This window comes from Dendrobates tinctorius, unplaced genomic scaffold (genome assembly GCF_039654945.1).
Source record: "Dendrobates tinctorius isolate UK_male_01 unplaced genomic scaffold, ASM3965494v1 ptg000231l, whole genome shotgun sequence".
Classification (NCBI taxonomy): Eukaryota; Metazoa; Chordata; class Amphibia; order Anura; family Dendrobatidae; genus Dendrobates; species Dendrobates tinctorius.
Window position 1 is genome coordinate 24,246,714 of NW_027361898.1, and position 25,700 is coordinate 24,272,413.

At 47.7% G+C, this 25,700-nt stretch overlaps 1 protein-coding gene across 1 annotated transcript in view; it reads left to right on the forward strand.

Annotated features, from left to right (window-relative positions):
* Nucleotides 1-11,110: 11,110 nt before the first annotated feature.
* Nucleotides 11,111-25,700, forward strand: part of ATRX (ATRX chromatin remodeler) — a 348,862-nt gene continuing 334,272 nt past the window's right edge. The window contains exons 1-2 of the mRNA XM_073556201.1: nt 11,111-11,260; nt 11,514-11,600. Coding sequence (XP_073412302.1) covers nt 11,223-11,260; nt 11,514-11,600 — 125 coding nt within the window. The 5' untranslated portion in view covers nt 11,111-11,222. The remainder of the gene's footprint in view (nt 11,261-11,513; nt 11,601-25,700) is intronic.

The window sequence follows — 25,700 nt, forward strand, 5'->3', positions numbered from 1 at the left end:
TACCGGCAGTTCACGTTCTTTGGTGCATACGGTTACCATCCACATTTTGGTACTTTTGTGGGGGAGGGGCTTCGGGAGTTCCTGCTTCGTCACTCCCTTTGGTGTGGCAGAGGGTTCTGAGTAATTTGAAGATCATGTAAGACAGGTAAAAACGTATGGCTAATATAAAACGTTTGACAGGTCCGGACCTGAATGTGAACGACTTTGTGTGGTTGCCTACCAGGAATATCAAGTTGACGGTTCCTTCCTGGAAGTTGCGTCCTAGATTTATTGGCTCCTTTAAAATATCCGCCGTCATTAACCCAGCAGCATTTCGTCTTGAGCTACCTCAGGCCCTTAAGATCCACAGTGTCTTTCACAGGTCTCTGCTCAAGAAATATGTGGAACCTCTTGAGTCCTCATCCCTACCACCGCCCCCAATAATGGTTGATGGAAATCTAGAGTTTCAGATTTCGAGGATTGTAGATTCTCGCCTCCCTGCCTGCACTTCCCTCATGGTCCAGCAGTTTGTCCGGTTCATCGCACTCCATCCTCTATCAGTACTGCAGCTAGTCCACGGTCCCGCAGTTGTGGTCACATAAAAGATTGCTTCCTCCTGCACATGATAAAGCTAAGAGGTTGAACTCCACCATCTCCAATCTGTTGGCCAAGGAAATGCTGCCTTTCCGCCTGGTAGATACAGATGGTTTCCGAAAGTTGATGGCCATCGCAGTCCCCCAGTACCAGTTGCCCAGTCGCCATTACTTTTCTAAGAAAGCAGTGCCTGTGTTACACTAGCATGTCGCAGCTAAAGGTGCAAACCTACTGGCAGCCCTACGGCGAGGCAAGCTCACACAAGTGCCTTGCATGGCTCACATCCTCAACCTGGTAGTAGTGTTTTCTCCGTCACTATCCTGACCTGGATGAGCTGCTGCAGAAAACACGGAAGCTGTGTGCTCACCTCCGCCATTCGCAAACCTCAGGTCATCGACTTGCATTGATACAGAGGTCTTTGTCCATGCCAGTTAACAGATTGATATGTGATCTGTCGACACGGTGGAATTCCCCTCTGCACATATTGCAACGACTGTGGCAGCAACGAGCCCTGACACAATATGTCATGTTGTATAGCCTGGGCCAACGCAGTACGGACTTGGCGCATATCATGTTTATGGAGTGGGCACAGAATAAGAACCTCTGCACCCTTCTGCATAGTTTCAAAATGGCTACTAAGATGCTTAGTGTGACAACGCATCACTATTCTGGTCATCAATATGTTGGAGCAGACTGTGAATAGCCTGCGGGAGGAAGTGGTGGTCCCAGAGGGAGAGGAGGAAGCAGTGGAGCCTTCGGAAGGGATAACATTGTCTCAAAGTTCCAGACTGTCGTCACACAGGCGGGTGACAAGATGACAAGGGAAGGTGGATTACTGTGATTGAGGGGGGCTGGTGATAACAAACTGTTAGTAAAGGTGCAAGATCCGAGGAACAAATGGAGGAAGAATTAATGGGAGAGCAACTGTCAATCGATGAAGTGGATAATTGTCCCCTCTCTGTTGTTCCTGGTTGGCAGGAGGGGATGGAGGAAACAAGCATCAGTGTTACGCAGCCACCAACACAGCATGGGTTTGGACCTCATGGAAGAGCCTAACATATGAGTGTCTTCTTGCTGCATTATCTGCAACATGATCCCCGTTTAGTTATGATTCAAAATAGTGCTGACTATTGGGTTGCCACTCTGTTACATCCATGTTATAAGATCAAATTTTGTCAGATGCTTCCCGCCCTGGAAAGGGACCTGTCAATGCTGGAGTATCAAAACAGGCTTTTACACAACTTTGAGAGGTTTTCCCCTGTGAGGCACACAGTGTGCATTGCAGCCCACAACTTCCAACCTCTGGCACTTCAATTCATCAATGCCAAAACATTAGCAGTAGCAGTAGTGTTAGTGGAAGAAGCAATTTCTGTGAGTCCTTTAACACTTTTTTTATACCAGCTTGTGCACCAGCACAACAAAGTCCAAGTCTGATATGTGATGAACGAATGGAGAGGATGGTGCAGGAGTATCTAGAACTGAATATCAATACCATCAGGGAGGGTTTGGACCCTTTCACATTTTGGTCTTCAAAAATGGATGAGCGGCCTGAGCGTTCTTCTCATGCCTTGGAGGTTTTATCATGCCCGGCAGCCAGTGTTCTCTCATAACGTGTCAGCAGCGCTGCTGGTGGTGGTGTCCTGACGGATAAGTGCAGCCGGCTGTCATCTGAAATTGTAGACCGCCTAACTTTTATCAAGATGAACAAGTCATGGATTTCCAAGGACTTTTTCACCCCAATTCCAGACTGTACATTTTTTTAGTGTGCTGCATTAATCTCGCATAATTGGACTCTGTGATATCTTTAGTGTGGCTTTTGTGCCTGCTGTTGCAGATGTTAATACAAATTTGAGGAAATGTGCACAGTCATGGTTGGTCTCCATTTGCTGGGCTGGCTGTAGTGGAAGATGTGTCAGTCCATATTATACTATTTCTACTCTCATGAAATTTAGGACACTTCAGTGGTGTCAGGTTCTCATTTTTTGAAATGTAAAAACTCCTGGTTGGGTCTACATCTGCTTGGTAGGCTGTAGTGGAAGACGTGTCAGCCACTATGATACTATTTATACTGTGGTGAAATTGATGCCATTTTGGTGGTGTTTGCCAATATTTTTTGGAAATGTGGAGAGTCCTGATTGGGTCCATCTGCTGAGTTGGATGTAGTAAAAGAGATATCGTTCTCCATTATACTATTTATACTCTGGTGAAATTAATGCCACTTCAGTAGTGCCAGGCCCTAATTTTTGGAAACGTGAAAACTACTTGTTGTGTGTCCATGGCATGGGTTGGCTACAGTGGAAGAGATGTTGATACGTATTATACAATTTCTACTCTTGTGAAATTGATGCCACTTTGTTGGTGTATGCCACTAATTTTTGTAAATGTGTAGACTTCTGGTTGGGTCTCCTTCATGCGTGTTGCCTGTAGCGTTAGGCCTCCACTTCCTTTGAGTCAACTACCCCTGTTACTATCCTTAGAGTTTTCTGACAATAGTAGTCTGCAAAACTGATAATTGTGCCACCTAAATGTGGCTGAGCATGAAAGAAGGTTGAGCTGTCGAATGTGGTAACAGGGCTCCCAGCACAGCAGGCCTACACCGATCTCTCACCCACCTCGTCTTCAATTCAAAGCTGTAAATGCTGGCTCAGACCCAGATTCCTCATGCATAGCCGATTGCTGCCGTGCCATGCTATAATTTGTACTGTGGGTGAATTGAGGCCCGACTTTCCTGGTGTCTGTGCCTCATTTGATGTGTTTTGGCAGCATTTGGGGCCATTTGAATGTGTTGTGCATGCTTTTACTTTCACCTCCCATTAACTTGACTGGCGTCCGCCTATGTCCGGATAATATTCGAAGAATAAGTCAGTGAATATTGCAAATTCGACGATCGCAGTCCGAACTGAACATTGAAATATTCGCTCATCTCTAGTTACTACGACTGAAACAAGCAAGTTGCAAAAAAATTCAACTGCTTTCAACTATTTGCGACATGCTTGTTGCGGTACCTTGCGGTGGCAGTGTATCCACGGTCACATGCATTACCTTGCGATGTAGCAGTTTTACAATCATCTTTGGCCAATGCAAAATTTCATGGATAAAGTCACTGCGTAGCTCCAGCCTAAAGGGGTTATTCCAGGAAACAAAGGCTCAGTGTAGATTTGATCTGAGCCTTCCAATAGGATAGGTCAGGAAAATTTCCCAATGTTTACCCCTGATGTATGACTTATAAATCAACTGTAGTATTCCATTCAAGAAATGCATATTTCTCATGTATACATTTTGTTACTGTGGCCCTCTTTTTAGGGATGTGCAGTCTGCTGAGCTTTCCTACAAACTGAAAAAAAAGTATGCCTTGAAGGAGATCAAAAGGACTTCCTTTTGGTCTATGGCCCAATGGATATGCTTGATGTATATGTGATGAGGTCCTCACAGTGCATTTGCCAGATGTTAGGCGTAGACACAAGGTCTGATGACTTGAAGAAATTTGACTACAGTAAAAGTCATTAAAGTAGCATAAAGCCTTGTTATGTGGGTTGTGATGGCTTTATTAAAGCATTGTATGACTATTATTTAGATGATCTTTCACATGGCCCTTAGCAAATTGGTGGACATAGAAAGTGTTAAAGAGTGTTATCCAGGACTATTATTTTATGGCTGGGGCTAAGAACTTATAGACCAATAGTTGCTAACTACCTGCCTGTTTTACACAGGGACAATCTCAGCCAGCACAGAGAAGTCATGGACTGCACCCATCAGATGGTCTGCTGCTTCCGCTGATGTCATGTCGACAGAGAAGCTTTTTCCTCTTCCAGGCTGCTTTGTTGATGGGGTGTTACTGCTGTCATGGTGATCAACAGGCACCTCACCATTGCCTGTGGGGAGCCATCTGTCAATCAACAGGATGTCAACAGTACAGCCTGGAAGAGTAAAGCTGCTCTGTCGACATGACATCAGCAGAAGCAGCAGGATTGCAGACAGGAGCAGTCCTTGATTGCTCTGAGATTGAACTGCTTGCAGAACAGGCAGTTAGCGACTACGTGCCTGTTCATTGTTAGCCTTATACACAAAAATAATAAACCTCCCTGCTAACCCCTTTAAGAGCCAGAAGCTCATACTGCCATTTTCTATGGAGTGGGATAGTTAGGTTACAATCTCACATCTGTATGAGCCAGATTTTTTTTCCGTGTGTTATCTTAGTTGTTTCTCTTTTTTCCTAAGCCACTTTTCATTCATTGGAGAGCTGTACTTGCTGTCAGGCCAAAATCCCCCCTCCCCCAACGAGAATTCACACTTTTTAATTAAATTATATCTTCAGATATGTGTCCTTGTCTCTAGGAACACTGTAGACTTGAAAAGCCAAATCTGATCAAAAAAAAAAAAAAAAAAAAAAAAAAAAAAAAAAAAAAAAAAATCGATCAAATAGGACCTGCGCCGCGTTTCATGGACACCACTCTCGGATCCGTGATTACCCGGGATGTGAGGACACATTCCTTTCTATTCTACACTATGGATGTGAGTGATTTCTGAAAAAATACAGACAGTGCTTAGGACATGTCTCACGAGTGTGTGAATGAAGCCCGAGGCTTTTGAGAAGCGTGCCCCATTCATAATTTGTGTATTCTTTCAGGCTACGTTCACACGTAGCGGAACCCTCACGGAAATTACCGCGAGAATTCAGAATTCCATTCCGTAGGAAAATCGCATTTTAAATTCCCGCGGAAAAACTAGCATTTTGCAAGCGTTATTAGCTTGCAGAATTGCTAGCGTTTTCCAAGCGATCTGTAGCATCGCTTGGAGAACTGATTGACAGGTTGGTCACACTCGTCAAAACACACTGTGTTCCAAATTATTATGCAAAAAATATTTCCTCATATTTTCTCTAAATTACCTTAATGAATTGCAATCATTGTTATTTTCCAGTCATCTAATATTCTAGTATAATTGCAATGTTTTTGAACAAACTGCCTATGAAAACAGTATATTTTTAAAAAATAAACACTCAAAATGCATGTTCCAAATTATTATGCACAGCAGAGTTTTCAACCTTTTTATTTTGAACAAAAAAAAATGGTCAATTGTGAAATTATAACCATTTTCAGCCTATTACAAAATGAAATCAAACAGTTTTCAAGTCAACACTTTATTCTAGGTGATGTTACATTTGCACATAGGACCCCTTGTACGAAAGAAGCTTCTGAACTCTCTCGTCCATTGAATTTGTCAGCTTTTGGATGGTTTGTGCTTCAATTGTTTTGCATGTGGACAGAATACCCTCCCAGAGCTGTTGCTTAGATGTGAACTGCCTCCCGCCATCATAGATACTCCTTTTGATGATGCTCCAGAGGTTGTCAATGGGGTTGAGGTCAGCGGAAGATGGTGGTCACACCATAAGTTTGTCCTCTTTTATGCCCATAGCAGCCAGAGATGCAGATGTGTTATTTGCAGCATGAGACGGTGCATTATCATGCATGAAAATGATCTTGCTGCGGAAAGCATGGTTCTTCCTCTTGAACCATGGCAGGAAGTGCTGTTTTAGAAACTCCACACAGATTATGGAGTTCATCTTTACCTTCAGGATCCTAAAGGGGCCGACAATCTCTCTCCCCATGATTCCAGCCCAAAACATTACTCCACCTCCTCCTTGTTGGCACCTTAGCCGTGTTTTCATGGGGTGTCCATCAACCAGCCAACCTCCACTCCATCGAGCGTTGCACGGCACTCATCGGTGAACAAAACAGTTTGGAAGTCAGTCTTCATGTATCGTTTGGCCCACTGGAGCAGTTTCTGCTTGTGTGCAGTGGATAGAGGTGGTCGACAGGATTGCTTACGCACAGCTGCAAACCTCTGAAGGACCCTGCATCTTGTTGTTCGGGGGACGTTGGAGGCACCAGCAGCTTAAAAAACTTGTCTGCTGCTATGACAAGGCATTTTTGCAGCTGCTCTTTTAACCTGACGCAATTGCCTGTTGGAAAGAGTCCTCAGTTTTTCCTTATCAGCATGCACACGTGTGTGCTGGGAATCAGCTACATACTTCTTGATTGTGCGATGATCACGATGAAGTGTCTTGACAATGTTGATTGTAATCATGCCTTGACCTAAATACTCCACAATTTGTTGCTTCTCAGCAGCCGACACATCCTTTTTCCTACCCATTTTGGCAAAAATGTAGGCTGCTTAGGCTACTTTCACACATCCGATGTGTGGGGTCCAGCGGCGTGCGGCGAAAAGCCGGGCCGCCGGATCCGGCCTGCAGCCGTGACACCGGATGTGTGTGCGGCGAGAGATACGGCTCGGACGTGATTTAAAGGAGCCGCAGGACGAGGTGGACAGAGGCAGCCGATGAGAGACAGCTGCTGAAAGGGAGGTGAGGGGAGGGGAGGAGAGGATAGGAGAGGGGAGGGGAGAGGGGGGTGGAGAGAGACATGGGGGTTAACACTTAGTGTCCAGGCGAGAGAATCTCTCTCTTGCCGGGCACTTGTGGGGTTAACCCCACAGAGAGATCTCTCTCTCTCACCCAGACACTGTGAGTAACCCCACAAGTGCCCGGCGAGAGAGATCTCTCACAAGTGTCCGGGTGACAGAGAGAGATCTCTCTCGCCGGGCACTTGTGGGGTTAACATTCACAGAGTCCGGGCATGCGCGGTGGAAAAAGCCGGTCCGGCGCTGACAAAAAACGTTGCAGGGAACGTTTTTTGCAGATGCCGGACGGCTAATTTATGCCGTGTCCGGCAACAACCGGACACGACGCATAACCATCCGGCACGATGCGGCGACCATGAAAGCTTATGGGACAAAACCGGATCCGGTGCTGGATCCGGTTATTAAAAATTTCGCCGCATCGTGCCGGATTAAAAAAACCCGATGTGTGAAAGAGGCCTTAATAATGTGGAACAGCCTTCTTAAGTAGTCTTGCCTTTAATTTGGACACACCTGCCAAACTAATTTGCACAGGTATCTGCAATTGCTTTCAGTGATATAAAGAGCCCTGACACACATCACCATCAATGAGTTTAAATGACAAACAAAAAAATTCTAACCTTATTACTCAAACTCTTTTTGCATAATAATTTGGAACACAGTTTAGTGTTTGATGAGCGTGACCAACTTTTTACTATTGAGGCTGCCTATGCGGCATCAATAGTAAAAGATAGGATGTAAAAAAAAAAAAAAAATTTTGAAAAATTATTATTGTTACCTTCCGACGTCCCGCGCAGCCTTTCCGCCTCTCTCCACGCTCCCGGTCCCAGTAATTCTTTGCGAAAATTACCACGATAACATCCATTCTCGCGGGATTGCGACGTCTCGCGGTCATTTGCGAAGACGTCACGCGAATGACCGTGAAACGTCGCGATCCCGCGAGAACAGACGTCATCGCTCGCAAAGGATTACTGGGACCGGGAGTGTGCAGAGAGGCGGGAAGGCTGCGCGGGACGTCGGAAGGTGAGAACAACAATATTTTTTATTTTAAATTCTATTTTTTACAGGGATATGGTACCCAAAGCCCGGAGGACAGTCTCCTCTTCTCCGGACCGTGGGTACCATCCGCAAATGTTCTGCTTACTTTCCGCATGGTGTGCACAGCCACATGCAGAAAGTAAGCAGAACAATGCATTCCTATGGGTGCGGGATCGCCGCGATTCCGCTAAATTAATGAGCATGCTGCGTTTTTTTACCGCGAAGCGATTCCGCCGCGGTAAAAACCGCAGCATTAGAACAGCATTGCGGAATCCCATAGGAATGCATGGGATGCTTATTTTTCGCGTTTTCGTGGTTAAAACCGCTGCGAAAAAAACGCCGCGTGTGAACATAGCCTTAAAGTTACTTTTCTGACTTGCGCTTCTCCTTGACAATTTTTTAGAGCCAAATTAATCAAATTATTATTTTTTTTTTTTTACTTCTCATGTTCTGAGACTTTAGCAGAAAGAGTCATGTTTCACAAAATGTGGCAAAAAATGACCCAAAATAACTGGCGTACATAAAGTCGCTACGAATGAGGGGGAACTGGAGTACATCTACACCAAAAGTGTACAACTTTTTCCAGAAGTCGCATTTGATGAATATCTAAAACATCTGGAAGAGCCGCCATGAGGTAAAAATCAGAAAACTAAACCACGAAAGAAAGGCACGATCCATGTGATGAGTTTGTCACAAATAAGGCTAGGTTCACATTAGCGTCTAAATGCGCAACGTTTAGTGCGCACCCAAGGGTGTGTGCACACGCTGCGGATCCGCAGCAGTTTCTGCTCCGGTGTACAGTACCATTATTCCCTATGGGAAATGGAAACCGCTGTGCAGACGCTGCAGAATTTTCCGTGCGGCTTATCTGCGGTTTCTAAACCGCAGAAAGAACTGACATGTCAATTCTTTCTGCGGATTCCTATCTCCACCATTGTGGAGATGGTGAAACCGCAGGGCCAAACCGCAGGTCTTTTGACCTGCGGATTTATCAAAATCCGCAGCAGATTCCGCAGCGTGTGCACGTACCCTCAAAACGCACACTTTTTTAGACGCATGCGCTTAAAAATGCTGCGTTTTTGCATGTGTTTGCGTTTTTATGCGCATGTGTTCGATTGGAAAAAAAAATACCAATAGAAATTCCATGATAATTTCTCTATACATACCCTTGCAGAGATGAAATCCTCCCACTTTGCTCCTGTATCCTGCGTCACGATGGATCTTCGGCTGGACAGTTTTTACCGCAATCTGGATTTGGATGTCGGCTTGTTTCTTGCTTCTGCTTGTCATGAAGAACAGAAGTATCCTGGTCTCCTCTTGCAGCTTGCTTGTCTGTAGAGAAGTGAACTAGCAATGCCCATCTCCTATTTTTATAAATCTTTTTTTGGTGAGTGGCTTTAAACAAGTTCCTGGATTGGTTTACTCAGACAACGCATGCGCTTGCGGACATACGCGTTCCCATAGACTGTAATGCGTTTTTTGCCGGAACTTCCGACGCCAGAAAAATGCAACATGTTGCGTTAGCTGCGCCCCGGCGCACACGCCCAGACGACACGAGTTCGAAAGCGCATGCGAACGTATACATACGCATGTCCATGCGCCCCCGATGTTAAAGATAGGGCGGATGACGCACGTGCATGGATGCGCCACAAACGCAGTGCACAAAGACGCTAATGTGAAACTGGCCTAAGATAATAATTCAGATGATTTTACACCAAAAAAATCTGCCAGGAATGCAGTGATCGATCCCTTTGAGATTTTTTTTTTCGCTATAGCTACACGGCGATTTTGGTGGTGACACGGTGTGCGGCCAGAAATCTTTGTTACATGGCAGCGTGTTGCAGGTGATCGGGGTCACAGGGTTAGGCCTCTTTCACACTTCAGTTTTTTGTGTCAGTTAAAATCTGCCAAAAAGGCGGAAAAGCGGATCCGTTCCTAACTTTTGTGAACGGACGCCACCGGATCCGTTTTTTTGATGGATCCGCCGAATGAAGAATTTTAAAGGGGAGAGGGAGAGAGGGGGAGAGAGAGGGAGATATTTTTTTCTCTGGCCGCCAGAAATGATTTCAGGGTTAAATTTCCTCCTGACTTCCTTCCTCCGGGCATGCGCACTATAAAAATGCAGATCCTGCAGTACAAAAAACGTTACATGGTCCGTCCAGGCATCTCGGCGGACGCAAAAAAGTTGAAGGATCCGCAAAAAAAACGGATCCAATGGATGGCCATCCGTCAAGATCCGCCGGTAATGCAAATCAATGGGGAAAAACGGATCCGCCAAAAGAAATGGCGGATCCGTTTTTTTGCAAAAACGGCGGATTTTGACTGATGGTCAAAAATGGAAGTGTGAAACAGGCCTAAGCACCCCGGGAGAATACTCCTCTTTCCGGCATTTTTATCCCCTGAAGCGTGTTTCGCAGCCCTCACATTGCACAATGCCTAGGTTGGAGCAGATTCCTGTCACATATACATTTTCCTAACCAGCATTTTTCAAAAGCTGAAGGAAAAAAAAAGAACAATTCCAAAAATAAATCCCTGGTTTCCCCATAGAAACGAGTAGGAAGAGTGTTCCTAGCCGGTTTTTTGGCGTTTGGTGCGGATCCAGAAACGCGTGAGCTTCAACCAGCGCAGTCAGGCCGGGCGTTGCCCCGCCCACCAGTGGCAGCAGCCATCCCCCATGCTGCACGCTCAGCAGCTGAACGCTCCTATCCGGTTGCCGGCGGCAATGCGGGGTATTGATGGTTGAGACGCGTCCGACTCTTTCGCATGTGAGCATGAGACCTAACGGCCGAGGGCCCGGCTCCCCAGCCACACAAGCGCCGTCCATGTATTGCACAGAACCCGCCCGAGCCTCCTGCTGGACAAATCAGATTTAAGGCGACTGCTGACGTCACACCCCCTGGCAACAGCCTCCCTCTTCCGCGCCGTTAACCAATCAGAAAATCTTTCCAGAGTCGTGCTCGTCCAATCAGCGCCCAGCAGTGCGGGAGGGGGGAGAAAGCGCCAATTCCATGTATTGCACAGAACCCGCCCGAGCCTCCTGCTGGACAAATCAGATTTAAGGCGACTGCTGACGTCACACCCCCTGGCAACAGCCTCCCTCTTCCGCGCCGTTAACCAATCAGAAAATCTTTCCATAGTCGTGTTCGTGCAATCAGCGCCCAGCAGTGCGGGAGGGGGGAGAAAGCGCCAATTCGATGAGTCTCTCTTTGCTCCCTCCCCCGACAAGATGGCGGTAACTGCTTTGTTTCTGGGTCTTCGCCGAGTACTGTCTGTGTGATCCGGGGAGGCGGGGGAAGTGAGGGCAGGCCGGGAAGGGAGCGATCCTCTGCGCTGTAGTGAGAGGGCGGCAGTTACCGGGCTGTAGAGCTGTTCCCTCCGCCCAACCGGTGACGTTCCCCCCCCCCCGGCGCACGGGCCTCGCCGCCTCCTGAGGACATTCTCACTTGTCTCTATACTGTTTTCATCATCCCCTCCCCCTCTTTCAGGATCTCCGAGGAATGGACGGACATTGGTGAGCGGGAGGCTGAGAGACGAGCCGGGCGGAGGAGAGACATGACAGCGGAGCCCATGAGGTAGGTAGGCCGCTGGGCCTGAGGGGCCGCCGGGATGACGTGATGGCGGCTGCGGGGACCACACGTGGGCCCTTCCGGTGCCCGGCCCCTGAGGTGGGGGGTCTGTACGGTGAGGCCTGCCGTGCCGTGTGTGATGGTGGAGTGTACTGTACGTTGCTACGGGACACACTGCTGAGCTCCCACATTGCCCCCATAGCTTTCTGAGGACTGGATCCAATACTCATCTGTTTTTCATCTTTTCTTTTTCAGTTTTTAGCATTTGCACGACTTTAGCTTATTTTGCATATAAAGAAAAGAATGATCTTGTAAGATTTTAGGCACTAGAGTTGTGGCCGGAGCGCGAGGCGATGTTGTCACTGCTACTGGAGGTTATTCCATAAAGAGGTTGTCCTATACTGGACAGCTCCTTGTTAAAGAAAAATTGTCAGTGGGATCAACAATTCCTAAACATTGGGCACGTAGGTCATAGGAAATCTTTCTTATATGTAAATGAGCTGTTAAGATCTATGGGTCGGACATAGATCTCCCTGAGAATCTGCCTCCAGAGATTATTGTAAATGAGCAGGATGAGACGTAACACCGAACAGCAGAACTGAACTTTGTCTCCTTACAAACACATCTGCTGTACTATAACAATATTGTAATCCTGTCTGCCTGTGAGCTGGAAGTAACCTGCAGATTTGTCAGGTGTAATCACACACAGCTCTGCAGAGAGCGACCATTATACACCACACTGGTAATGCCCCCTATCATTTACAATATACTCGTGCAGATCAGTGTCTGTACTGTAGACTTGAAAAGCCCAGTTAGATATAAGAAAAACATGGATTACTCTGGAATTAAACGATCACAGTTTTTATTCTGCTTTTTATGACATGTGGACGTGAAGGGGAAAAAACTATACTGCCAATTCTTCTCCCTGGATAATGATATCAGCGGAGGAGAGGGAGATATATTTTTTTCTTTTTCTTCCCCCTCGCCTCCATGTATTCATTAATAAGCAGTTGTCCTTTAGGGATAATGTTTTATATTATTTTGCTACTTAGGCCGGAGTCAGACTTGCAAGAAACTCGGATGAGTCTCGCACGTCAATACCCAGCACTGCCTCCGGCACTCGGATCAGAGCGTTCAGCTGCATGTACTTCTATGCAGCTGAATGCTGGGATCCGAGTGCCAGAGGCAGTGCTGGGTATTGACGTGCAACACTCATCCAAGTTTCTCGCAAGTGTGACCCCGGCCTTAAAGGGAACCTGTCATCAGTTTTGGCTGATATGTTATGGTCATCACCTTCCAGGCCTGTTATACAGCATTCTATAATGCTGTATATCGTCCCCCAACCTGTAAGAGAAAAAAAAACAACTTTTATTAGTCACCTGCGGGGTGGTCTGGTCCAAGGGGTGTCACAGGTCTTCATCCAGAGCCGCCCATCTTCATGCGATCTCGTCGTCCTCCTGCTTGCTTCATGTCGTGTTCCTGCGCAGGCGTACTTCTTTGCCTTGTTGAGGGCAGATTAAAGTAATGTAGTGCGCAGGTGCTGGGAAAGGTCAGCCTAGTGAACTATGTGGATGATGCAGGGACGTGTCATCCACACGAAGCAAGAAGGAGGGCGGCATCGCAAGAAGATGGGAGGCGCTGGACCAGAGACACCCCTGAGACTGGACCGCCCTACGGGTTAGTATGTTTTATTTTTTTCGTCTCTTTCAGGTCGGGTTGGGGGCAGATAAATAGCATTATAGAATGCTGTATATCAGCTCTGAAAGGTGATGGCCGTAACTTACCGTATATACTCGAGTATAAGCTGACCCCCCCTAATTTTGCCTCAAAAACCTGGGAAAACTTATTGACTTGAGTATAAGTCTAGGGTGGGAATTGCTGGGATCCATTTCTAACGGGATAAAAAAAAAACGCTCTGTCCAAATACCGTAATGCTGCACAACATATGCCCCCATAAATGCTGCACAGTGAATATTGGTGGCCCAAATACCATAATGCTGCACAACATATGCCCCCCATAAATGCTGCACAGTGAATAATGGTGGCCCAAATACCATAATGCTGCACAACATATGCCCCCATAAATGCTGCATAGTGAATAATGGTGGCCCAAATACCGGTACCGTAATGCTGCACAACATATGCCCCCATAAATGCTGCACAGTGAGTACCGTAATAGTGGCCCCAATGCATGATAATTTATACTCGCCTCAGTTGCTGACAGCTGCTCCTAAGCGTTGCCGGCTCTTCAGTGACTCAGGCAGAGGGCGCGTGCTATCCACGTCATTGCGCCCCCTGTACGTTACTGCCAGAAGACGGAAGGCGAGAGAGAGTGGTGCGTAGCGACTTGTAACGCCGCCGCGGCCCTATCACCCGCCGCCGCTGGGACACTGACAGGCTGCAGGGGACCGAGACACATACCGGGGACCGCGGAGACGACGGGGATCAGGTAAGTTTGAACCGTGACCCGAATATAAGTCGAGGGGGGTCTTTTTCAGCCCAAAAAGGGAGCTGAAAAACTCTACTTATATTCGAGTATATATGGTATATTGGCCAAAACTGATGACAGGTTCCCTTTAAAAGGAACTGGCCACCTCGGAATACTTTTCATTTGCAGAAATGGAGCTATAGGGCTAATCTGCTGGTAAATAGCTTTAGGCTGTGTGCCCACGTAACGATTTTTAAGCGTTTTTGCCGTGATATTCGGCGCGAAAACGCTGTGAAAATGTTTAAAAATTGTGTACAGAACGCCCCCCCATGCATTCTTATGGCATTCCGCACATGCTGTGCTAATGCTGAGCTTTTTCCCGCGGCGGAATCGCATCGCGGAAAAAAATCGCAGCATGCTCATTCTTTTGTGATGAATTGCCGCGATTCCGCACCCATAGGAATGCATGAGAATCGCTTACTTCCCGCATGTGGCTATGCCCACCATGCGGGAAGTTAAGCGTCTCGTGCGGTTGGTACCCACGGTGTGGAGGAGAGGAGACTGTCCTCCAGGCCCTGGGTACCATACCTCTGTAAAAAAAAGAATAAAAAATAAAAAATCGGTGTATATTTACCTTCCGACGTCCCGCGCTGCATTCCCGGCCTAAGCGTTCCCAGTAATGCCTTGCGGCAAGATCCTGTGATGACGTAGTCTCGCGTGACTCTCGCTGTCTCGCGAGATCGCTATAGTAGCGCGAGACCAACGCCATCACAGGTCTCGCAAGGCATTACTGGGAACGCTGAGGCCCGGGATGGCAGCGCGGGACGCCGGAAGGTAAATATACCTCGTGTTTTTTTTTTTTTTTTTTTTATCATTTTTAACATTTTATCTTTTACTATTGCCGCATAGGTGGCCTCAATAGTAAACAGCTGCTCACACTTGTCAAACACTATGTTTGACGAGTGTGACCAACCTGTCAATCACTTTCCAAGCGATGCTTCAAATCGCTTGGAAAGTGCTTGAGAAAATCGCGGTGAAATCGCGCGGAAAAAAACGCGATTTCTGGGAAGGAGTCCGGTTTTCGGTGTGCGTTTTAACATGCAACGTGGGCACATAGCCTTACAGTGCTGCCTGGCTGCCTTACTGAAAGTGCGGCTAATGGGGAAAAATGGACTTATTTTCTCCCAGGAGCCACTATCTTTCAGTTATAGAGGCTCTGCATGCAGCAGCTACAGTCACCACTCACTATAATGTGAGCACGGCTGTAAACATCATGCTCGTGACTGAAAGTCAAGAAATCCTGAAAGGCAATAAGTCCATTTTCTCCCTATAGCCGCACTTTTCAGTAATCTGCAGTTACCTGCAGATCAACCTTATGGGTATGTGCACATGCTGCGGATTTGGCCCTGCGGATCCACTGCAGTTCCGCAGACAGTGTACAGTACAATGTTAGCCAATGGGATTTCAAATCCACAGTGCACATGCTGCGGATTTTTCCATGCGGATTTGCTGCGGTTTTAAATCCGCAGCATGTCAATTCTTTGCGTATTCTGCAGCGGTTTGCCACCTGTACCATTGTCCAGGTGTCAATCCGCAGGGGAAAACTGCTGGTAAATCCACAGGAAAACCGCAGGTCACTTGCGGTTTTACCTGCAAATCCACAGGTGGATCCGCAGCGTGTGCACTAGGGTGACCGGATCTCATATGGGGGGGAAAAAATGTCAGAATCTTGTTCATCTGGACCCCACAAAACGATTCCCCTTTCCAGATATTGAGAGAGCCAAAATTTGAGCTCGATCAAACGACGTTAACCCGTGCCGCTCGTCGCTCAAAGTTTGAAAAAATCCAAATTGAGGTATTTTAAGATTTAGGTATTTTGCATAGTCTTAGACTATAAAGAATGTGACAACAACATTGCAGAAATAGCCCTGACCAAATTTTCGAACCATTTGTGGTATTTGAATGCAGAGTTGGTGGGATTATCGTTTTTTGATCCCACCATTACAGACAATGAAAAGTTGTTAATGGCTAATAAATTGCTCAGTAGCACAGATGAACCATCAGAGCACGCTAACCTAAATGAGTTGATAATTTTACATAGTTATCTAATCTATTCTAGAGCTTTTGTTAAAGTAGTTTTTGAAACGTCAGAATATAATGCTCGGCATTTGTTTACAACTTGCAGGACATATTGCTTTTGTTCTTCATCTTTTGTCAGAAGGTCGTTAAAGTCGGTTACTTCCTACCTCTTTTAATTTTTCTTCCCTAACTTTTGGATTTACAACCCTAGCGTGCTCTGATGGTTCATCTGTGCTACTGAGCAATTTATTAGCCATTAACAACTTTTCATTGTCTGTAATGGTGGGATCAAAAAACGATAATCCCACCAACTCTGCATTCAAATACCACAAATGGTTCGAAAATTTGGTCAGGGCTATTTCTGCAATGTTGTTGTCACATTCTTTATAGTCTAACAGACTATGCAAAATACCTAAATCTTAAAATACCTCAATTTGGATTTCTCGTTCGCCTTATTGGGGGACACAGAGACCATGGGTGTATGCTGCTGCCACTAGGAGGCTGACACTATGCACAAAAAAGTTAGCTCCTCCTCCGCCGTATACACCCCACCGACCGGCAGGAAATTCCCCAGTTTAGCTTAGTGTCAGTAGGAGGTGGACACGGGTCTTTTATTAGACCCATATCTACCTCAGTGTGCGTCGTTTCTTTGCAGGTTCCGGAGGGATACGGAGTGAACAGTCACATCCGTACTCCCACAAAGAGACTATGAGTACGGCGTGTACTGCCACCCCGTATCCTCATAGGTCTCCGGAGCAGGACCAGGAGCCTCGCACAAGTAGGTGCCAGCCGCACGGACGGTCCTTGCCCCCCGCCTCCCACCCTCTCGCCTACCCGAGCCTGAAGGTTGGATGAGGCGCGGATTTCATAGAGACAGACAGCGTGGGATTTTCAGGTACCTTTATTGTAAGGCCCCCTGCCTGGGTGAGTATGTCAGTCTTCCCCCGGCGTTTTCTCTTGGAGCGGTCGCCAGGGGGACCACGTTAGGGTCCCTGCACGCCCCGCATCCCCCCACGGTCACCGCATCCATGCAGGCCCCGGGTCTTCACGGGCCTCGTTCTGTGCTTCCCCCTTTTTTCCATCTCGGCAGGGGTAGCGCTGGAGTCGAGCAGTTCTGGGCAGGGACACGGCCCGGTGTTGCGACGCGTCTTCCGCGACGACCCCCTGCTGACAGGCGGCCGCCGCAACTAATTTAGGCCCCGGCTTGTGTTCGGGCCTACCGCAGCGTCGCGGCCACGCCCCCCGCCCCTTTCTACTAAGCGGGCTTCACTCCCGCTCTCCACAGGCCCTCCCCCCGCCTTTCCCTCTCCTGCCCAGCATATTATGGCTAGAGGGCAGCAATTATTAACCCTGCGAGGACCGCCCTTCCCCAGGACCCGCGCTTTTCTACAGGCAGGTGCCATCTTTACAGCCTGCCAGCCGGACGCAGCTGGAGAGGCTCCCCAGCCCCTGAGCAGTTTCTGCAAGCGGCTTTTTGCCTCTTTGGGACGGCCAGCCGGACTTCTCCCTGATCTACATCCCCGGACAGGTCGAGCAGCATCGCTTTTGGGGACACCGGACCGTGAGTAGTTCTGCACGGCAGACTGACCCTTCTCCGCCCTCTGTCCCCCAACCTTCCGGCACTACCTTAGGTTTTTCACAATGTCTATCCCTAAGGCTGATCGTACCCGCTCTTCGGCCCTCCTCTGCACAGCCCGACGCCGCTCAGGAGCCATCCATAGCCCCAGGGGTGAGTGAGCCCCCCCTTGCCGGGTTGGGCCTCCTCCCTATCACAGTCGGTGGCAGACCTCACCAAGGTGTCTCGGTCCCTAGTAGCCGTTCTGGATAAGTTGCCCTTGGGAGCTTCTGCGGGACCTAGCACGTCCCTGGACGTCCCATCTGAGCCAGCCAGTGTCAGTCGCAAGAGACCCAGGCAGGAACTCCAGGCGGAGTCCTCTCCTCGCCCTACCTCACCCCATACTCCCCAGCAGTCTCCCTCTCGGGCCTCCTCCCGAGTCAGGTGAAGCGCTTTCGGAATCTGAAGGGGTCTTAGAGCTGGATTCGGATCAGGATGCGAACATGAAGGTTACGGTGCAGAACCTCATTGCCGCTATTCACCATACCTTCGACATCACTGACGCCCCTGCGAAATCCTCAGATCAGGAGGTTTCGTTCAGACGGGCGGAAACACCTTCCAGGGTGTTTCCCTTTCATTCCGAGTTTGGGAAGATTTTTGCCAAGGAAAGGGAAGATCCGACTAGACGCTTTCAAAGAGGAAAGCGTCTCGGCGTGCTGTATCCGTTCGCTAAAGAGCTCACGGACAACTGGGCCGCTTCTCCTTCAGTGGACCCTCCCGTATCCAGACTCTCTAATAATACTGTTCTTCCGCTGTCGGGTGTAGCGTCTCTAAAAGATTCTAATGACAGAATCATAGAATCCCTAGCAAAGTCTGCCTTCGAGGCGGCATCTGCGGCGGTATGTCCAGTCTTTGCTTCATCTTGGGCAGCAAAGGCTATATCCGCTTGGGCAGAGGACCTTCGGCAGGGCATTCTGGATAAGGCACAACCGGAGCATTTGGCCGATCTCGCCAATCAGATTTCCCATGCGGGGGATTATCTGCTTTCTGCTTCCTTGGATGCCGCATCTTGCGCGGTTCAGGCGTCAAGCAACATCGTGGCAATCCGACGTACAATTTGGCTCAAGGCCTGGCAGGCGGACTTGTCCTCTAAAAAGTCTGACTAATCTGCCTTTTCATGGAGTGCGTCTCTTTGGGTCCCAATTGGGCCAGATTATTAAGGACGCTACCAGAGGTACGAGGTCTCTTCTCCCCCAATCCAAGCCTCGCAGACCTCCTCCAAGGCGTCAGTTCCGTCCCTTTCGGTCTTTCCGCCGTTTCAATGCGGCGGAAAACCCTTCCAACCAGCAAAGGCCACAAGCACGTCAGGAAAGAAAGAAGGTCTCCTTCAGGCTCACTCCGTCCTGGCGGTCCCACTCTTCCCAGGGAAGACCACCCAGATCTAGATCTGGACGGTCTACGTCCGCATGACTATCATCGGTCTTCCGTGGGTCCCTTCCAATTGGGAGGTCGACTTCTTTTCTTCAGCGACGTCTGGTTCGCCTCAGTAGAGGACGCTTGGGTCAGAGAGGTTGTATCGACAGGATACAAAATAGAGTTTGTTTCTCTTCCACGGGATCGCTTCTTCCAATCCCGTCCGCCACGGGATCCTGCCTTGATCCCGGGGTTCGGTTCGGCCATCGCCTCTCTCCTCAGCTCCGGGGTGATTGTGCCCGTTCCCGAATCGGAACGATTCACAGGGTTTTATTTAAACCTGTTTGTGGTGCCGAAAAAGGACGGGGCGGTTCGACCCATCTTGGATCTCAAGTTACTCAACAAGAGAGTTCGCCTCCGCCACTTCCGGATGGAGTCGGTTCGCTCGGTGATTGCCTCCATGGAGGAGCAGGAATTCATGTGTTCCATAGACATCCAAGATGCCTATCTACACGTGCCCATATTTCCCGGACATCCGAAGTTCCTGTGGTTTGCGATTCACCACGAACATTATCAGTTCGTCGCGCTCCCTTTCGGGCTCGCCACCGCTCCCAGGGTCTTCACGAAGATTATGGCGGCGTTGATGGCCTTGTTGAGGATCAGAGGTCTTGTTCTTTTTCCGTATCTCGACGATATTCTGATCAAGGCTCCCTCCTTTCATCAGGCCCGCCTAAGTGTGGCGATCGTTCTAGACACCCTGTCCAGTTTTGGGTGGATCGTCAACCGGAAAAGTCCTGTCTGATCCCTACTCAACGCCTTGTGTTTCTGGGCCTTCTTTTCGACACTCGTCGGTCAAGGGTATTTCTCCCACAAGACAAGATTCTTTCCCTGTAGCAGGGCGTCCGATCACTACAGATCGCACGTATATCAACCGACAAGGGGGGACACGGAGTGTCTCAGCCCTGGCGGAAGTGTCCAGAATTCTTCAATGGGCAGAGACCTTTGTTCCAACAATTTCCGCGGTTCACATTCCCGGCGTGGACAACTGGGCCGCCGATTTTCTAAGCCGCGAGGGTCTCGCGGCAGGGGAATGGTCCCTACATCCGGAGGTGTTTCATCTGCTCTGCCGTCGGTGGGGAACCCCGGACGTAGACCTCATGGCGTCTCGCCTCAAAAGGAAGGTACCACAATTCGTGTCCAGGTCTCGGGGCCCCCTGGCAGGGGGCGCCGACGCTCTGGCCGTTCCTTGGTCACAGTTCGAGCTCCCCTACCTGTTCCCTCCCTTGCCTCTTCTTCCCAAGCTGTTGAAGAAAATCAAGGCAGAAGGGATTCCAGTCGTCCTCATCGCCCCGAATTGGCCCAGAAGGTCTTGCTTCGCGGACATTGTCAACCTTCTCGCGGACGCCCCCTGGAAGCTTCCCGACAGGGCAGATCTGCTGTCGCAAGGCCCGATTTGCCACCCCAATTCTCGGTCGCTCAATTTAACGGCGTGGTTGTTGAGACCGAGGTTTTGAAACGGGCAGGATTCTCTGATCGAGTGATTCATACCATGATCCGCGCCAGAAAGCCTTCCTCTTCCAAGATCTATTACCGTACTTGGAAAGCCTATTTCTCCTGGTGTGAGGCCAATGACATTGCGGCCATGGTTTTTTCGCTTCCTTCTGTTCTGGCGTTTCTTCAGACAGGGCTGGATGCGGGGCTTGCTCTCAGTTCCTTGAAGGGTCAAGTTTCGGCACTGTCCATTTTATTTCAGAAGACGCTGGCCTCCCGGCCCCAGGTCAAAACCTTTCTTCAGGGTGTGGCTCACACGGTTCCTCCGTACCAAGCGCCCGTGGATCCTTGGGATCTTTATTTCGTTCTTGGGGTTCTGCAAGGTCCTCCTTTTGAACCTCTCAGGGATGTTTCCCTTGCCCTCCTTTCTTGGAAGGTGGCCTTTCTGGTGGCCATTACTTCCATCCGACGTGTCGGAATTAGCGGCCCTTTCTTGCCGCTCTCCCTTCTTGGTACGTCATCAGGACAAGGTAGTTCTGCGGCCTCCGCCCTCTTTCCTTCCGAAGGTGGTATCTTCGTTTCACCTCAATGAGGACATTGTTCTGCCATCCTTCTGCCCGAGCCCAGCTCATCCTCGGGAGCGATCCTTGAACAAGCTGGACCTGGTCAGGGCATTGAGACTCTATCTAGCCAGGACATCTTCCTTGCGGAAGTCAGACTCTCTGTTTATCATTCCAGACGGTGCAAGGAAAGGTCACCCAGCCTCAAAGGCCACTATTGCTCGCTGGATCAGATCGGCAATTTTGGAGGCATCCCGGGTCAAGCATCGTGCAGCTCCTTCAGGGATCAGAGCGCACTCTACCCGGGCGGTGGGTGCCTCCTGGGCGGTGCGCCACAGAGCTTCCGCGCTGCAGCTTTGCAAAGCTGCAACGTGGTCTTCGGTTCACACTTTTGTGAAATTCTACAGGGTCCACACCTATGCTTCGGTGGACGCCAGCCTAGGTAGAAGGATTCTGCAGGCCGCGGTGGTGAGTCCACTGGCCTGATGGAAGTTTGTTTCCCACCCCAGGGACTGCTTTGGGACGTCCCATGGTCTCTGTGTCCCCCAATAAGGCGAACGAGAAAACAGGATTTTTTGGGTTGCTTACCGTAAAATCTGTTTCTCGGAGCCTTCATTGGGGGACACAGCACCCTCCCTTGTTCTACAACTCCTGTTCTTATGTTTGTCGATTGGTTACAGTTGAGTTGTTCGTTCTGTTTTCAATCTATTCCGTTACTTCTCCTACTGCTTTCTCACTAACTGAGGAATTTCCTGCCGGTCGGTGGGGTGTATACGGCGGAGGAGGAGCTAACTTTTTTGTGCATAGTGTCAGCCTCCTGGCAGCAGCATACACCCATGGTCTCTGTGTCCCCCAATGAAGGCTCCGAGAAACAGATTTTACGGTAAGCAACCCAAAAGATCCTGTTTTTTTTTCAAACTTTGAGCGACGAGCGGCACGGGTTAACGTCGTTTGATCGAGCTCAAATTTTGGCTATCTCAATATCTGGAAAGGGGAATCGTTTTGTGGGGTCCAGACGGACAAAATTCCGACATCGATTTTTTTTGCGGTCACCCTAGTGTGCACTCACCCTATTTCTCCAGGTAAATGGTGTTCTCTGAGGTGACCGGTGCCCTTTAAATGCATGTAATTAAGGAATTCCCCCCCCCTTTTTTTTTTTTTTTTTGTCCCAAACAAATGTATTGCTTGCAAATGCCAGTGTAAAAAAAAAAAAAAAAAAAAAAAAAAAAAAAAAAGTATCTAAAGCTGGACATCCTATTTACCATAAATTGTCTGCAATCATTGAAAAGCTGTTCAAAGGCAATAGTACATATTAAAACAATTCCAGTGCCTTTTTTCCCCTTTGACATAATGTATATACCATTTGACCACTTGCCTCTGGTTTTGTGGCATATACCGCTTAGTAATTGGCTGTAATAGGTGATGTCTGCAGTAAAGGAAAACAGAAAGACCAGCAGGAGCGTTGGAGATGCAGCAATGAAAAGTAGTGGGAATGTGTCCTCAGAAAATGACCCATTGTTTTAATCAGGTTTATGTGTTAAATGTATTTTTAAACATATTTGGCATTTTTTTCCCGTATCATAATCTTCATTAAAAAAAAAAAAAAAAAAAATACTAACCCATTAACTCCCGGAGCTTTTTTCTGTTTTGCATTTTCGTTTCCCTTCTTCCCAGAGCCATAACTTTTTTTTATTTTGCCGTCAATGTGGCCATATTTTTGCGGGGCGAGTTGTACTTTTGAATAACGACATTGGTTTTAGCAAGTCGTGTACTCGAAACTGGGAAAAAAAATTCCAAGTGCGGTGAAATTGCAAAGAAAAGTGCAATCCCACACTTGTTTTTTGTTTGGCTTTTTTTCTAGGTTCACTAAATGCTACCTGCCATTATGATTCTCCAGGTCATTACGAGTTCATAGACACCAAACATGTCTAGGTTCTCTTCTAAGTGGTGAAGCAAAATTCCAAAGTTTGCATTAAAAAATAAGCGCAGTTTTCCGAGACCCGTAGCATCTCCATTTTTCGTGATCTCAGGTTGGGTGAGGGCTTATTTTTTGCGTGCCGAGCTGATGATTTTAATAACATTTTTGTGCAGATACCATCTTTTAATCGCCCGTTATTGCATTTTAATGCAATGTCGCAGCGACCAAAAAAATGTAATTCTGGTGTTTCAATTTTTTTCTCGCTATGCCGTTTAGCGATCAAGTTGATCCTCTTCTTCTTCTTTTTTTTTTTTTTTTTTTCCTTTGGGCGATTCTGAACGCGGTGATACCAAATATGTCTGTTTGAATGGGGTGATAGGGGGGTGATTTAAACTTTTTTTTTTTTTTTTTCATATTTTTAAAAACTTTTTTTAACTTTCGGCATGCTTCAATAGCCTCCGTGGGAGGCTGGAAGCTGCCATAGCTTGATCGGTTCTGCTACATAGAGGCGATGCTCAGACCGTCTCTATGTAGCAGAATGACAGCATTGCTATGAGCGCTGACCACAGGGTGGCGCTCGCAAGCAATCCGGCATCAACAACCATAGAGGTCTCAAGGAGACCTCTGGTTTTTATGCCGACGCACCGATGACCCCCGATCACATGACGGGGGTCAGCGGTGCACGTATTTCCGGCACGGTGGCCGGAAGCGCCATTTAAATACCTCTGTCAGCGTTTGACAGCGGCATTTAACTAGTTAATGTGTGAGTGGATCGCGATTCCACTCGCGCCTATTGCTGGCACATGTCAGCTGCTCAAAACACAGCTGACATGTCCCGGCTTTGATGCGGGCTCACCGCCGGAGCCCTCATCAAAGCGGGGGATACTGCCAGCTGACGTACTATTCCGTCAGCTGGCAGTAAGTGGTTAAGGAGTCATAGGTTTCATATTTATTGTTATTTTAGATGTATGATAGTGGAACATTGTTTTAAATATTGGAGTATTTCCTGAAGTATATAGTGGAACTTAGCAATGTGCACAGAGCTAAATAGTAACAATATCATACTATATCCGATTGTGTAAATGGGTCTTAAAGGGAACCTGTCAGCAGGCTTGTGCATAGTAACCTACACACAGTGTCCGGTCGGCGCCGTTATACTGATTAAAATGATACCTTGGTTGATGAAATCTGTCTTGTTGTTTAATCTTTATTTGTAGCTTTCAGTGAAAGGGAACCTGTCACCAGTTTTGTGACATAGCAGCTACAAATATCACCTTATTCAGCGTCTGCTATGCATTCCCTAAATCCTTATATAACCCCGTGACTCCCCATGTATACTCTAGAAAGCCTTTTTAATTTCTCCTGTGCTGTGTAGTAATCTCTGTCTGGTCCGATGGGTGTAGTTTCGGGCCTTTACGTCGCTCCCATCGGCTGTTGCTTGTCGTCCTACTTCATGTGCAAAGCATACTGCGCAGGTGTAAAACGCAATATTTCTGAGCAGGCATGATACGTCGCATGGCGATGTGGATCGTTATCCATGTCATGAGGACGGCAAGCAGAAGCCGGAGGAAGAGATGCAGAGGCCCGAAACCACGCCCATCGGACCGGACTGAGAAGATTACCATACAGCACGGGAGAGATTAAAAAGTTTTTCGAGTATATAAGGCGAGTCGGGATGGGGGGGTTCCTTAAGAAATTAGGGAATGCATGGCGGACTCTGAATAAGGTCATATTTTTAGCTGCTATTTCACAAAACTGGTGACTGGTTCCCTTTAATGAGATTCTTGTGCTTTGGGGTGTGACTGGAGGGGAGGTGTTCATGTGGTGCTCTGCTTACATATTCATCAGTATGGCTTAAGACAGGTCAATGATCACTGCAGCATGATCGCTTCTATATTGTGCATTAAATTATTGTTTTGAGTGATACACACTTATTCTGGAAAAAAAAAAAATTGTCCCAAAATGGCGTCGCTTGTTTAGTAACATCTATTGGCGATCCGATAGATGCGGCCTACACCATTTTGAGAGAGTTTTTTAATTTTTTTTTTTTTTTTTTCAGAATAATTTAATGTATTTTATAGAAGCAATCCTGCTGCAGCGCCGGCTACTGCCTGCTTTTTTTTTTTTTCCAATACATATTCAGAATGTAAAATAGAGGGCAGGTCACTGAGGGAAGCTATACATATGAATACCTAATCAGACGACCACTTAAAGACACCCCCCACAGGCCCTCCCTGGAGCACGAGCATAACATTAACTCAAAACTGAAAATACAGATTAAACAACCAGAAGACAGGTTTCATCAACCAAGGTATCAATTTTAATCAGTATAACGACGCCAACCTGACACTGTCTGTAGGTTATTCAACACAGTCCTGATGACTGGTCAGATGTGATTCCCTTTAAAGGGAATCTATCTAAACTACAGAGTTGGCCATTTATATGGATACACCTAAATGGAATGGTTGGTGATATCAACTTCCTGTTTGTGGCACATTAGTGTATGGGAGTGGGGGAAACTTTTCAAGATGGGTCGTAACCATGGAGGCCCTTTTTGAACTCTGTCATTTTGGATCCAACTTTATTTTTTTCAATGGGAAGAGGGTCATGTGACACATCAAACTTATTGAGAATTTCACAAGAAAAAAATTGGTGTGCTTGG